The sequence below is a fragment of the Myripristis murdjan genome, chromosome 3 (assembly GCF_902150065.1).
Source record: "Myripristis murdjan chromosome 3, fMyrMur1.1, whole genome shotgun sequence".
Lineage (NCBI taxonomy): Eukaryota > Metazoa > Chordata > Actinopteri > Holocentriformes > Holocentridae > Myripristis > Myripristis murdjan.
The window spans coordinates 12911388-12926662 of NC_043982.1; the positions used below are offsets into that span (position 1 = coordinate 12911388).

General features: G+C 41.3%; 1 protein-coding gene across 5 annotated transcripts in view; it reads left to right on the forward strand.

The window, feature by feature from the left end:
* The window catches only part of LOC115379801 (protein diaphanous homolog 3), a 292946-nt gene that overhangs the window by 203243 nt on the left and 74428 nt on the right, over positions 1-15275 (forward strand). For all 5 annotated transcript variants that reach the window (XM_030080714.1, XM_030080729.1, XM_030080736.1 and 2 more), the window contains one exon: positions 11709-11844. In XM_030080714.1, coding sequence (XP_029936574.1) covers positions 11709-11844 — 136 coding nt within the window. The remainder of the gene's footprint in view (positions 1-11708; positions 11845-15275) is intronic.

Here is a 15275-nt window from a genome sequence, read left to right on the forward strand (position 1 = left end):
TCATTTTTATATGGAATCATTTCATTATCAAAAATTGTGAAATTTTGCAAATTAGCTTGAGCAAAGGTTGCTCTTAAAATGTCACTGCTGCAACAATAAACAACCTCTCTCTCTCTCTCTCTCTCTCTCTCTCTCTCTCTCTCAACCTCCTCCTCCTCCTTTCTTAGCCTTCACTGTTCATCTCATATATGTATTTTATGCATGAATGCCTTTGATGTTTTTTGACGAGGTTTCCTTCAGAGGTCCTGTCAGAACATTATGTCCATTCCATGTTGCAGAATACTTTTTTCGATATCACCACGTGCCCTATTTGTCACCACATCGTTAATCAGCCCAGCCCAGCAGTGCAGTTATAATTACAGTTAGTTGATTCAAGAAAAAAATACTTTCACATGTGAAAATCTTTGTGTGTGTTTGTGTGTGTGTGTGTGTGTGTGTGTGTGTGTGTGTGTGTGTCTGCCCTTGTCTCTATGTGTAGAACAGTGTACAGCACCTCCTCTGACTGACATTGATGGGTGCCCGACTTCATAAACTAGATGGGGTTGGGTGTTTGGCTCCAGACGCACAAGTTACCAGAAATCCCTCCCTTCCTCACATACTTACACACACACACACACACACACACACACACACACACACAAATACACATCAGCCAATCTGATCTAAGACAGAAAAAACAGATGTAATGATGGATACAATAAAGCTACAAAAGGAATATCCTTGTGCCTTAGATAAGCTGGTTGTTTGATATAGGGTAAAATGATCTAGCAAGGATATACCTTCCTCAGTGTGATGAAATGGAAAGTCTTCAGTGTTAAAACTGGTCTATAGCCAATTGTTTTGGCAGTAATGTCTGATTAATATAGTGTAGAAATAGGCATATCACTGCTGAGAGATGCAGTAATACAGATGCCCTAGCACTCACCTAAATATTGCCAGACTTTGTAGAAGAGTAATGTTTTCTAAGCTGTCCAGACTTGTGTTACTGGCTAAAATCTAACAGGAGGGGATTGCTGTAAGGAAGGTATTACAGCGATTCATACTGACACATTGAAGAACATGGACAATGTTTCAATCACAGGACCCAGGTTCAAGCCTCATGTTGGCAAACAGCCAACAGTGGAAGAAAATTTCCCAATAGATATCAATAAAGGATTACATCATCATTATTCAGCTTTAACCAGCGTGTTGTCCTTAAAGGAGTAGTTCACCCAAAATAAATATCAAACACCCCCACCGCCATTTGTTAAGCCCCTAAAAATAATCTCTGTTCATCAGTATTACATATTTATATGTTTTTCCATGGGAAAAAAACAAATAAACATCCTTTACTACCTTAAAATTATAGAAATGCAACTCATTAAAATGTGCAGATATATGAATATGGAACTGGTCCCTGCCCACCCCGCTGCTTGCTGGCACACCGGCTCATAACCAGAGCTCTGTTCACAGAATGTGGAAGTATCATCCGTGAAAATCATGCTACATTTGAATATCACTGATTCTTGAGAATTTGGATAAATCACATCCCACTAAGAAAAATGCTATTTCTGCTGGAAATTTAATGAATAAAAAGAATCAAGGGCATAATCAGGGGGTCCTTTGCACATTTGTAAGGTTCTTTTATAGGTTTATTTTTAATTTTTATTCATTTAATGATTATATGTTGGCCCATGGCCTACAAAACCAGTTGTCCTTGGATAGGAGATAATCATTTCAACTTGATTAAAACAACAAAAATTAATAATTTCATTGAATAATATCTTTACCACATGAATGAGTACATCATAATATGTATTAAAAACTACAAACGATGAGTTTTGAACAATATTTACTATTATTTTGTGGTTGCTCAAAATGTGTCCCAGATATTCGTCACCACTGTCAGATATTTATTTAAAAAATAATAATAAAAAAACTACAAGGTCAGTTACATTCCTGAGGAGCCCTTTTCAAACCTTCAGCTCTACTGCATGCTTCAAGACCACTCAGGCTCCTGGAAGTTTGCTATTTTCTCTTAAATCTCTTCATATTTTTGGACACTGCTACTGTCACAACCATAAATTGTCAACACCATCACTTCTGTATAAAAAATATTAGATTAGATTATGGAATAAATGTATACTTTTAAAGAAGAGGTCTGATGTAGGTAGCAACAGGGCGAAAACAAGCTGGCTAATGTGAACAACTCATGCTTATCATATTAAAGAGCAGGTTTGTGTCACCACCGTCAGATGTCACCACCGTCAGGTTTTCTTTCTGTCTTGGCTGTTGGATTTTGTGACTTGCAAGTCTAGTCTGCTGAATCTCAGATTTTAAGGGTGTGTGCATGCACACCCTTGAAGTCCCTGTGTACCTAAAGTATGCAGACATCTCTCTCTGTACACTTCACCCTCCTATGCTGGAGTCACCCAATTTCAGTTAAACAATCATGTTAACCATTACAGAATGTTTATGTAAGGTTTTGGTATAAATGGATCTCCTGTAGAAATGCTCTTTGGAAGGCCTGGTTCACAGCCATGAGAATTGTGTGAGCAGTGTTGTCCCTATTCTGCAGCAAAAATATCAGCTGACAGAATGACCAGTGTGTCTGAGCTATTTTAACTTGTCTCACTGTCTGATTTTAGGAATCCACAACACAATCAGGATGGTTAGATTGCACCGGGGTTCACATCCAAGCATTTGCCGCTCATCTTGCAGAACTGTCTTCTTTATACAATATCTTGCCTGTGCCTTAGTTAACCAACATCTTTGAAGTCTCCACAGGCTTTGAAGCAGACAGACATTCAGCAATAAAAAACTAAGTAATGTGGATGTCCTCCTGTATTCCTGGAACATTCTGCCACACATTTAGCTTGGCTGGTCATTTGTTTCCTACTTTTTTTCTGCCATTGTTATTGATGCTTTAATTTCCCTCTGCTGTGTCCACTTGCCCCACTGTTTCCATATATGATAGAAGCAGACAGCACATCATATAAATCTGAATTGTCCCAAACATTAGTGGAAAGCCTACTTCATACAAATAAGCCAATTAGATATTTACGCACATAATTGCATGCAAAGTGATAGTGTTTAGTGCACTAAATGATTTTAACTGACCTCTAGATGGTATCAATATCAGCAATACATTTTTTTAAATATAAATTATTTACAAAGCCACTCCTCTCTTCTTCCCAGATATGTCACAGTCTCAAGGAGGCCAGCCTGTAGGACTAACTTTGCTAACCTCTGAGACTGCAGGCTAAACCAACCACTAAAGGGAGCTAAAGATACATCTTACAGGTTAACAGTCTTGTATTGATCCGTGTTTTGCAATGTTTCTTTTCATGTTCTCTTTTTGACTTGGAACATGACCTTTTCAGCTGAGTGGTATCACTTGCCTCGGTGGTTGCGTTCACTCGCTTCATGGATTCCTCTGTTGTTAATTTTAAGGAATGGGAGGGCTAGAGTGCTTCTCTTAAACTGTAGGGGAGGTAGCTGGAGGAGACTAAATCTGGTATGGACTTTGGCAACAAATTTTGGAGGAGAAAAGGGGCTGAAAACAGCATGAGCATGGCTTGTTTATGTGATATGGAATTGGTTTATACCATTACGTCTCAACAAATCTCCACAAAGCACACGTTGGCTTCAGGATTGTTAAGAGGTTTTGCAATTGTACGCTGTAGGTTTGATATATTTTATTTATTTGTTGTTTTTATGTCACAAAAGCTGCATATTTTAGTTTTAACTACCTTTTCTTTTGAGCTATTGCTGTTCGGCAGTGTTTGTGTTCAAACAGACCACACTACAGCTAATGACACTGCCTCTGTGGGATGACCAGACCAAGTGTTTTAAGACTAGTATTATGTGGTCAAAACGCCCGAGGTAGCTATTTATTCCCCTTTGGTGGGTCAAGGTGTAGGCAGCTTACATTCTCAGCAATTCATTCAAATGGCCACACCACATAGACACATCTCAGGGCAAAGCCAAGGCTAGGTCAGTGAATGCAGGCATACAGTAAATCTCAGCGTTGTAACCTCGCGGTCAAATCTGTGTCAGCATTTACCCTGCTGTGCCAAGGCCCATGCTAATAGGAGCGTGCTCTCTTTAGACCACTGCCTGGAGCAAACTGAGCCTTGAACTGTGTGTGTGTGTGTGTGTGTGTGTGTGTGTGTGTGTGTGTGTGTGTGTGTGTGTGTGTTTCCATGTGTATGTCATTTTGTGTTGGCAATTTTTTAGGGAAAGTTGCTTAGCTCTGTCTCTCGCACAGCCATAGACACACACAGACACACACACACACTCACTCACACCGCCTGCTCAGTCACCCGTAGGAAGGAGACCCAGGGCGAGGCCGCAGATCTGACAGGAATCCAATTGAGCGTGTCTAATGGCGGACATCCAGGAGAGGAGGAGGGGGGAGGCAGACCTGCAGTGATGGAGGAGAGTGGAGGGCATTTTCCTTAGGGAGCTGCCTTTCTCTGTCTGTCTGTCTGTCTCACTCTCTCCCTCTCTCTCTGTCTCTCTCTCCTCTTCAGCTTCATATTCCTGTAAAATTGGGAGCTTTTTCAAAAGACAAAAATGACTAGATTCCATGACCTTTGACTCCGTTCCACTTCCAAGCTCTCTGTCACTACCTCTCAGTGTCTATTTTTCCTTTCAGTTCTTAGTTTTAGATACAAAATTTGCACATTTGCCTGCCCTTCTTATGTTTAGTTTTTTAAACAGAAATTAAACATGTCCTGGCTGTTCTCAACTGAAATTATTCTATTAAATTTGTGCACAAGGCAAAATCCTGAGTAAGCCAATCACGTGGTACTGTGGTTCAACAAGTGATTTCCCTCATGTTAGTTACTGTTTCACTGTAAATTCTCTGATCGGATGAATAAGTGGAACCATATCTCACCCAGCTATTTGAAACTTTGGTGCTACAAATGAATAGCCAAAACACTTCTGGAAGCTTAATAATGTTGGGATTACTACTGGACTTGGCAGCTCTTGCTAGCTGGTTGGTTCTAATGCCATGACTATGGGAGACAGCATGACAGTTTGTCCTCTCCTTGTCATTCTTTATGACTTTTTATAACAAAGGGCTTTCTTGACCCTGTTATTCGGCTGCTCCTTTTCCTGCTTCATTCTCTTTGTGGAGCGCAAACATGATCCTTGCTTAAACAAGCATACTTGTTGTATTGACCCACTATCGACTAATCATTGTTTTTCCTGGGCTGTCAAACAAGATGTCATCTTGCCTCTCTACAGATGGCTCTCATAGATCTGAATACCCGCACTATTGAAAACATCTGTTCCACAAATCAAATTTTGAGTGAAACAAAGTGAAACCTCAGCTTAAACTTAAAAACTTTGTGTATTAGTATCGACCTGCAGTTGTTAATTTCATACTCCAGCTGTCATTTGTATTGCAGACCTGCAATAATCTTTCTTCAGGTCATCTTGTAGTTTTTACCTTCCTTTTATCTCCAAAACTTGAGGTAATCATATATCTTCCTTGAGCTGTTTAGTTGTTTGAAATGTATTTTCTTGTAAATGTAATATACAGTCCAGTATGCGAGACTGCATTTCAACACTAAGGTTTGCATGCTTGTAATGCATTTAGGTTTAAATCCCGTTTTAGTAATTGATGTTGACTTCTTAATGAGATAGCTGCCTTGATAGAGAAAAGGGGAAGGGGCATCACAGTTTTGACTAATTCCACATTAGGCATCCATCACAGCTGTCTACTTGTAACCCGGAATCACTTAGTTGTGCCTTATTGAAAATGTATTATACATCAATCCTCCTGCCCTCCCCTTTTTCTATTTGTTATTCTGTACCCACAATTTACTAGATTGGGCACCCATTAAGAACATACTCATTTGTGAATCACTGGTTGCCATGGGCAACCAACACAGTTGTTCCATCAAATCAAAGTTAATTTTTGTGGAGAAGATGGTTTCATTTAAAAATAGTAATAGCTCTCTCTTCTCCTCCTGTCCAGATAAGGTGATGCTACTGAAGAGATGCCAGCAGAACCTCCCCATCACTAGACAGATTGTCCCAGCCTGTTTTTTTTTTTTTCTCCTTCCATCCCCCACACCCCTCCCCCAGTCTCTCACCTCCTCCTTTCTCCAGCAGATGGATTGTTATTCAGTCCCATTTCCCACCTCCAGCCTCCTCTAGCTATTGGTGTGTGGTATTTCCCTCAGTGGTATATTTCATGGAATCATCAATCGCTGTCCTTTGAATCTAGTCTTGTTGATTGGTGCTCGCCAATGTTGTTAGCTGCTATTGTTTGTGCATGCAAGTATGTTTAGATGAATGTTCTTTTTGTTTGTTTGTTTTTTTTGCAGCACATGCTTGCTAAGCAGCCCACAAAGCTCAGTTTGAGTCTCTGTATCCATGCAGCCTCCACGTCTTGTTTATTAAGTCACAGATGCTGTTTTTTAAACAAGTGTGCTGGGCCTTCTGGTGGACCTAGGGGAAAGATGAGGTCACCAAAATCGCTCAGTTTCATCCCATGACATTTGGTGGCAGCATTAATGTTTTCACCAAATGTCATGGAGATCAGCCATATAGGTTTTGAGATATAGGCTACCACTCTGTACTTGACAGACACACTGTGACATACAGGCCTCTGCTTCTCAAGGGGGCAAAAAAAGATTTTTTTTTTTTTTTTTTTTAATCAGTTAGGTGGCAAAGTCACAGTACACTGGAGTGGACCATCCCATACCAATCTAGTCATGTTTAGTGATGTTTTCAGATCTCTGTAACTCAGGTCACATGTTGTTGCTGAATCAACTACACCAAACCATTTTGAATTCAAATCAGCTATATTGCCTCCAACAGCGGTCAGTTGTATTCAAAGCTAATGAGAGGTTGTCAGTTTGCCTCAGTAAGTAACTGCCCCTCTACTTCATTTTACCACAGCAGTCCTCCCTTAACTACTGCTCTTGTGCATTTGTGTGTGCATCTGATCATGTTTGTTTAGTGTGACTGCTTTACCTGACTATGAACAAACAAGGGGGTGGAGGAAGAGGCGGAGTTAGAGGTTTAATAAGAACCCAGGCTTTGTAGCTCTAAATGCCTGGCTATTGATTTGGATGGCAATCATACTACCACTCTATTAAATCACACACAGTCTCTCCTCCAGCCTGGGTAGAATGGAGCTATTGACACCACAGTATGAATCTAACAACTGTCTGGCACAGATTATGGAGCCTGTACCTGCAGTGGTTAATCTTCAGCAGATACCTGAAAGAAATTACACTTGATAGATAGCCAGGAAGGAATTAAGATGTACTGCATCTTATAAGATCGTTCCCAGCCATTTTGAAAGTTCTGTGCATTATAGGGCTAACTCTTTTGTTGTATGCATAGGACATGTAGTTGTTCAAGACAAAGATTTTCTCTTACACAGTGTATGTATATTTCCAACCGCCATGTTTTAGTTGTCACATTCTTCCTTTGCAACACATAAATGTATTTTACATTTTGTTTCTCTTTGATTTATTGCTGGGCCAGATGTGTGTTCAGACTAAACACGAAGTAAGTTTTTCACACAAGGCAATTACATACAGAGTCAATACAAAGACACAAATAGTTGCGAATTCACGCTGGGCAGTGCAAATTTACATGAGTTGAAATTTTTTAACTCGAGCAAAAAATTCACAGTCATATTCGTGTGAGTCCGTGAGGCTAAAGTTCACGTCGCATTTGGTCTGAACACACTGTAAGAGAGAAGCCTGACTAAAGTTGCTTGGTGAATTAAAATGGCGAGCGCAAATAAATCTAGACATCCTTTACATATATCAGGGGCGAGCGGTCATAATAAGCTATAAATGCAGCGCATGCCCGAGCCCTTCAATTAAAATCTTTAAAATGTTGGTCTCCTAGTGTGTCCTTTTATAATATACCTTATTTCTATCATTTTGGTTGCAAACCGCTGCCTATATACATGTATCTATCTCAATTTGCTAGCGAAATGCTGGAAAGTTGACAGCTTGACGCGCGCATGCGCTCTGTGATACCGAGTATTTACAGTAGTTTTGTAGCTGGTGTTTCCTGTACGTGGGCGTTTTGAATGGAAAATAAGCTCTCTGCGAATCAGCTTTTCAGAAGACGCATCCGCAACACGAGTAGCTACATAGCAAGCTCGCTTGAAATGTTCAGTGGCAACTGCAAGTTATTCACTTGACAGCTAGCTACCGTTAACGTTGTTAGCTGGCTAGCTAGTACGGGAACGTTAACATTAGTTTGTTCTTTCATCTGCATCGTGCCAATCAAAATGAGTGAAAATACAACTTCAATGGAGTAAACTGGCATGTTTCATCGATTTAGGCTATTGCAGGTGTTATGAAAAAGAGGTGTTCTCTGACATTTATCACATTTGTGCGTAGCCTGCCTGATGGGCAGTTGGGCATGTTTGTGTGTCATTTCATTGACCATGTAGGCTAGCTGGTGACAGTGCTGCGTGTTTGCATCACCCCGTGGCACGTCCCAATAGTTCCGATCTCATGGTAAATTGACTCTGTGCACAAGACGAGTGACGCACATCCGGTTTCGCCAGATAGCGGCACTTCAGTTTCCGGTCTGTGTAATGGCTAAGCCTAACGCTTACATATTCTCCCGGTGCCTCACGGATTTGCCCAGACTAACGATAAACTATGTCCACCGAAACGTTGCTGCCACTTCCCCTGCCCCCAAAAGCAAACGAGAAAAGGGTTTTAAGTTATACATCTCCAGCTATTTGCACAACATCGAAGGTATGTAATTTAGAGAACGTTAGCTAACGGTCGTTAGCTAGCTTTAGCTAACTAACGTAGATGGTTAGCACCAGGCGAATCACACCGTAATGTTTGTTGTGTAAAATGAATCTCGTTTTTGTATCCAGTGGCAAGTTAGCTGACTATACCTAAGGCCTGTATCATGAAGCAAGCTCAGTTTTCCCAGGATTTCTCAGACCTATCCGGCTACACTAACAGAGATCATGGTTATTGGGGATAACCGGTATCACGACGCTGGTTATCAACTCGCTCACTCAATCCAGGTTTGTCTCATCAAGAGACAATAAGGGAGGGCTCCGAGGCAGCTGACTGGAAAAGGAGGAAAAACAAAATGTACGCACTAAATCGAACACCGTGGCTGCCGCGAAGAGAAGGCAGCCACGGCATAAATGCGCAAACTACACATCAGTGGCTCAAGTAGCCCACATCTGACGCTGACACCTATGAATTCACTGCACTGCACAGACGTGTTGCGTGTCTGTTTTACAGGCTATAATAATAAAGCGGACGCCAAAATCCAATCATGTCAGTACATCAAGTTGATAGCAGGGTCAACCCTATCCCTAACCCTAGCAGGCTAGCTTTCAGAACAGGTTTAGGATAGGCATCCTGTCCGGATGAGAGGTGAACCAGCTTTGTGATACAGAAAATCTGGAGTTGAGCCTGAAGTTATCTCGCTAACGCCTTAATCCCGCTTCATGATACAGGCCTCAGGTATAGTCAGCTAACTTGCCACTGGATACAAAAACGAGATTCATTTTACACAACAAACGTTACGGTGTGATTCGCCTGGTGCTAACCATCTACGTTAGTTAGCTAAAGCTAGCTAACGACCGTTAGCTAACGTTCTCTAAATTACATACCTTCGATGTTGTGCAAATAGCTGGAGATGTATAACTTAAAACCCTTTTCTCGTTTGCTTTTGGGGGCAGGGGAAGTGGCAGCAACGTTTCGGTGGACATAGTTTATCGTTAGTCTAGGCAAATCCGTGAGGCACCGGGAGAATATGTAAGCGTTAGGGTTAGCCATTACACAGACCGGAAACTGAAGTGCCGCTATCTGTGCACAAGACGAGTGACGCACATCCGGTTTCGCCAGAGTCAATTCCAACATTGTTGTTGGTAGCATTGGGGCAAAATGCGCACGCGTGTCTTTCAAAATCGAGTTGTTGAGTTGATATAGTATAGTTAAAAACCATATTATGCGTTTTTATTAATAAATAAATGCCCAAAAAATTTCAAGGGTGCTTGCATGAAATTGGGACCACAGCATGACTACACAAAAACTTCACCGCTCGCCACTGACATATATTTTTTTTTGCAATCTGGAGTCCTTATCGCATCAACTGACAGTTACAAGGATTGTTAAGTGCTATTTTGTCGTACAATTTGGGACACAGACAGCAAGCAAGTTCTGGCTTTGGTGGAAAAGAGTGATGGTAAAACCAAATGAAGCTGACCATTTGCAGTTCATGAAAGTAAGTTGTGAAGTGTGAATTGCTGCTCTTCCATGGAACATCCTTTGAGCTGAACTACATTCTAGCTTTCAGTGAGAGGCAGAACAGGTAGTTTTTTTTTTTTTCTTCATGAATTTCAGTCATTAAAATCAGAATAATATAGAAAACGGCAATCAAACTATCAGCATGCATAAGGGTCATAAATTATACAGTACATATTTACGTGACAAGAGAGTAAGTGCATTCATTAATCAGACATGTTTTAAGAGCATTGCTTATGCAGGCATTAAAGTATTCTGATCTCTTAATTAAATTCCAGCTCTATTACAGTATTGATCTGTTATAACTTTCATAAAGAACTTTTTTGTGGGGAGGATTCTCTGGTAAGTTGGTAGTGTTCCTCCCACGGATTAGGCTGTGAAAGGTACACGGAGAAAAGCTTCTGAAATATTCCTGCAATTTTAAAAAGAGCCGGCAGTTGACTTTGGATTCATGCAGTCAGTGCCTGTCAAATTCAGGTGTTTTTAAATGTGGGTTTTTGTATAGATCCACAGGTGGCATGGCAGACATCAACAGCCTCCCACACAGCAGCACCTGTAAGCTGTGTTCAGCTCAGCAGCTATGGCGTGTTGCAGTTGCTTGCTGTTGCATTAGCATAGCTGTTGAACCCACCTACTGTTAATTGACTGGACTGAGCTCACACAATAGCCGGCAGGTGATGCTGAAACTCTTTTACTAACCCGTGCACATACAAACACACACACACACACACACACACACACACAGACAGTGGTCTGATACTCCTATTTAGAATTTCATTTGTGACAGGGTTTTTATCCTGTTTATTCACTTCATGTAATTTTTACACATTGCAGCATTGTTTGTTTGTTTGTTTGTTTGTTCCCCTTCTATTATTTCTGTATCCCACTGCTAGTGATGATGCATTTAATTTTGGCAAAAGACTGGAAAGAGAAAAACAGATGAGAAATATGAGAGGCTGGAATAGTGGCTGCATTATCCCTTAAAAGACTATTGAAAACTTACAACAAGATTATCCAGATGCCAATGGGGCAAGACACAAAAATAAAATTAGAAAATAATATTATGCATTTTCAGGGAATAAGTGACATACAAACAGAAAACCAACAAGAGTGCCTTTCTTCATCACAGCTCGTTCTACGCATTTTACCATCTGAGTCTCTTTTTCCTTTTGTGAAATCCCTGGTGTCTGGTCGTTTTGTGTCAGCGGAGACTGGAGTGGCAAGGCACCTGAGAGGCGTCATCTGCCTTTAATGGTGCCTGATGAAGATGTCTGTAGGGTTTGACAGCTGCCTCTGCCTCTGACAGACCCTACACTGCTATAATTTACCCCACTTAGCAATCTCTCTCTCTCTCTCTCTCTCTCTCTCTCTCTCTCTCTCTCTCTCTCTCTCTTTCTCTCTGTCTCTCTCTGTCTCATCCCTTCCTCTTCCTCTCTCTCTCTCTCATCCCTACAGCAAGCACTGAAGGAAAACCTGAGGAGGAGGGAGGCAGAGGAGAAACAGAGGAGAGCACGGGCAGCAAAGGAAAAGGCCGAACGTGAAAAGCAAGAGAGGCAGCAGAAGAAGAAGAGACTGCTGGAGGTCAATGCAGGTAGAGATTGTTCACTCCACTTTGCCTATCAGCCCTTGCATCGTTAAGCCCTCTGCATCCAGCTGTCTGTGAAATCAATCCAGCGTCCAATTGCATGCAAGATCATTTAAAGACAATGACTCTCATTTATCAAGGAAGCAAAAGACCCAATATAATGATTAAATGAAGCTGTGCCTATTTTTCCACAATTCAGTATTTGTCTCTTTCAGAGTTAACTCACATCTACTCAGTAAGCATGTGCTTACTGGTGGACTGATTTGGATTGATTGTGTTAAGTTGGCGGGATGTTCCATTTAAAATTAGTGATAAGACAATGCAAGATTACAATGTCAAAAAAGATATCATGATATTTTTTTCCCTCCCTGCTCAGCCTGTTTCAATCTCATGATTATATCATTAGCTCTTTAGACTTGTTTTGCATGAGGTCTGGCAAACTGCACAGGGATTTCATGTATGGTTTTCCAAAAACGAAACTGATTTTCACAACTGTCTATTACCATGCCACACATGTATTTCCTGTCACATTTCACTGCAGAACAGCTTAAGCTACATTAATCTGATTAGACACTAACATTTATTATTGAAGGGTCTTATTAAATGTTGGTGTGCTATTGTGTTTATGTGAACACATCATCCCTATGTTGTTGCACTCACTGGAGTGGCGTTCTGCGATTCCAACCCAGCAAGTTTCTTACTATCTTTAATACCAAACTTTGTATGATTTCAGCCAAGTAATTGCAAGGATAATGTGATACTTTATTGATCCACTTGGAAATTCTGTTCTTGCGGCGGCCACTTCAGAGAGGTCAGGGCACTGGGTCAGCTAAAATAGCACTAATGGAGCTTGTAGGGTTCCACTTTGTTTCTCAAGGACACTTAAGCAGGATGTATGGTTGCCAACACAAAGCTTTACACCAAGCTGGCAGCTTGAAGGACAGCCTCTCTAACAACAAGGTTGCCCTGTGAGCAGAGTTAACCTGTTTAATTGGCAGGACATTGTGCCACAGTCAGTAAAGGCTGCTGGTCAAATTGATAATCTTTTGATATGAAGTCACGTATCATGTTAACACTATTAACTTTACTTCAGGTAATAACATGGCAGAGTGCCTCTGAATCACTGAGTTGTCCCAAGTTGACCATCTGCTTCGATAGTCTCTTTAATCCCAGAGTGTGACTGTGGCACCCGGTGATAAGGTCACTGGAATGCTAACTCTATTTACTAAGCAGGTTCAGGAATAGTTATGAAGAAGATAATGTCTGCTCTGTGCCAGATCATTTTGTACCAAGTGCCAGAATGTTTTATTTCTTTATTTTCTTTATTTTCTTTCTTTCTTTCTTTTTTTTAAACTTTGGATCAGCACTGATGCCAGGGACAGCACTCCTCCAGACCTATTTGCAATGCCCAAAGCCAAGGCTGGCAAAGCAGCTGTGCTTGGCAGTACCAATCGTGCACCAGCATCTCGCTAACATGACCATGCCAGCCAGTGCAGCAGTCCTGTAGACCCTATAGTGCAAGTGGAGAGCCACCATGCTCCATCCAGGCCAAAAAATACTACTCCCGGCATAGCACCTAGCCAAAAGCAGGCCTCACTTGGCTTCAAAAAAAAAAAAAAAAAAAAAGACACACTCCTCCCCATTTTCCCCTTTACTCTGCTAGAGGTTTAGAGTCCAGTATTTCATCTCTTATCACACACATCCCTGTAATGTTACAAATGCCAAGTGTTAGCTTTAAATCGTTAAATGGCTCTACGCTGCTCATCTCATCCAACCCCATGTTGGTAGAAGGCAGGAATTTAGCAGGGTCATGTCCAGTAGTGGTGAATGAGCAGGCAATCTGGTGGTTATGCGATATATGTTGATATATGTCCAATAGTTTGTATGTCACTGCTCTGCCGTGCTGTGGTTATCTCAAAACACCAGGGCCAAGGTTAGAGCCAACAAAAATTATGGGCTGCCACCAATCTGCTGCGTTTGAAAGACAGATGTAACTTGTGTGTGTGAGTGTTTGTGCCTATGCATGTTGGTGTCTGTGTGTGCATAGTAAGGTAATGTTTGTTTTCTAGTGCAAATTTTAATAATTCCGGCATGTTACTTACTCAGAATGACAGCTTGTATTTGTCTGTCTCTCTCTGTGCTTATTTGTGTTGGGTTTTCTTCCATTCCAAACTTTTCTGTCTCAGAAAAGTAGTTCAGAAATAAGAACAAAATTATAAGAGCAAACTTCAGCCAAATGTTGTCATAAAGGCTTATACAAATATGCCTAGAGCTTGAAATTTATTTAGATACGCTCAAATTAAGATAAAGCTAAAGGGAAAGTCTCTGACATCCCCAAGAAGTGATGTTTCTGGCAAAAATTTGACATATGCATGCATGCCAACACACACACACACACACACACACACACACACACACACACACACACACACACAGATAGTTGTGATAAAATGAATGAGTGACTGAGATTTGGCATTGTGCTGCCAATCCAGGACAGGATTTTCTCTGTCTCACTCTCTCGCCCTCTCTCTCTCTCTCTCTCCCTCTCTCTCTCTCTCAACACAGACTATTTATTAACTAAAGAGCTTTCTCTTTGTTTGTCAGGGAGGATTGTCCTCAATGGAGATTTTCTCTGTAATCATCTGATTATCCATCAATTCCCTAAAAAGCCCCAGAGAGACTGCATACCCACATTATGCTGAAGGGCACAGCAATGAGAGACAGAGGAAGGGCGGGGGAGGGATTCAGGCAGAAAATGATCGAAACGGAATTCAGCTTCCTTACCTACTACATGTACCTGCATTTAGTTTAATTTTAGCCTGAGATTTGCCTTCTTGTGCACACCTTCACTGTGAGGCTCTCCCCGTTTCATTCTCATCTCCCTGCAGCTTCTTTACCTTCCACCAAATTGGCTCCTACCTACACAATAATGTGCAGCATGGCTCCGTATGCTGCACTGTGCCTTCTGGTAGTCTGAGGGAGAGAGAGAGAGCGAGAGAGCATCAGCATGCTTGCATTTGCATAGAGCCCTATGGAGATTGAAATTCAGATTGAATAGGTGTTTTTTTTCCTCCTCCTCCTAGCTGTGCCTGCCTTGTGTATGACAAATCTGTTGCATTAACTCCCAGGGTAGGCCGGGAGCGGGAATGTTTGTGGAGCGACAAATTACACATCAGAGCTTTATTTAACATTCCCTACATGGCTACAAGCAATGAACTATTAAGACGTCAAATAGAGGAACAGCTAGAGACGCACCCCTGCATGCAAAGATGCTAAAAGCACATAGGAGGGGCATCAGAGAGAGCGACAGAAAGGAAGATAGAAAAAGAAATATTTGGGGGGAAAGGTGGCTTATATAAGATGTGATTCGAATTTCTTATATGGACAAACTTGCAGTGCCCTCTTTGTGATGCATTTGTACCGTAATGATGGCTTTA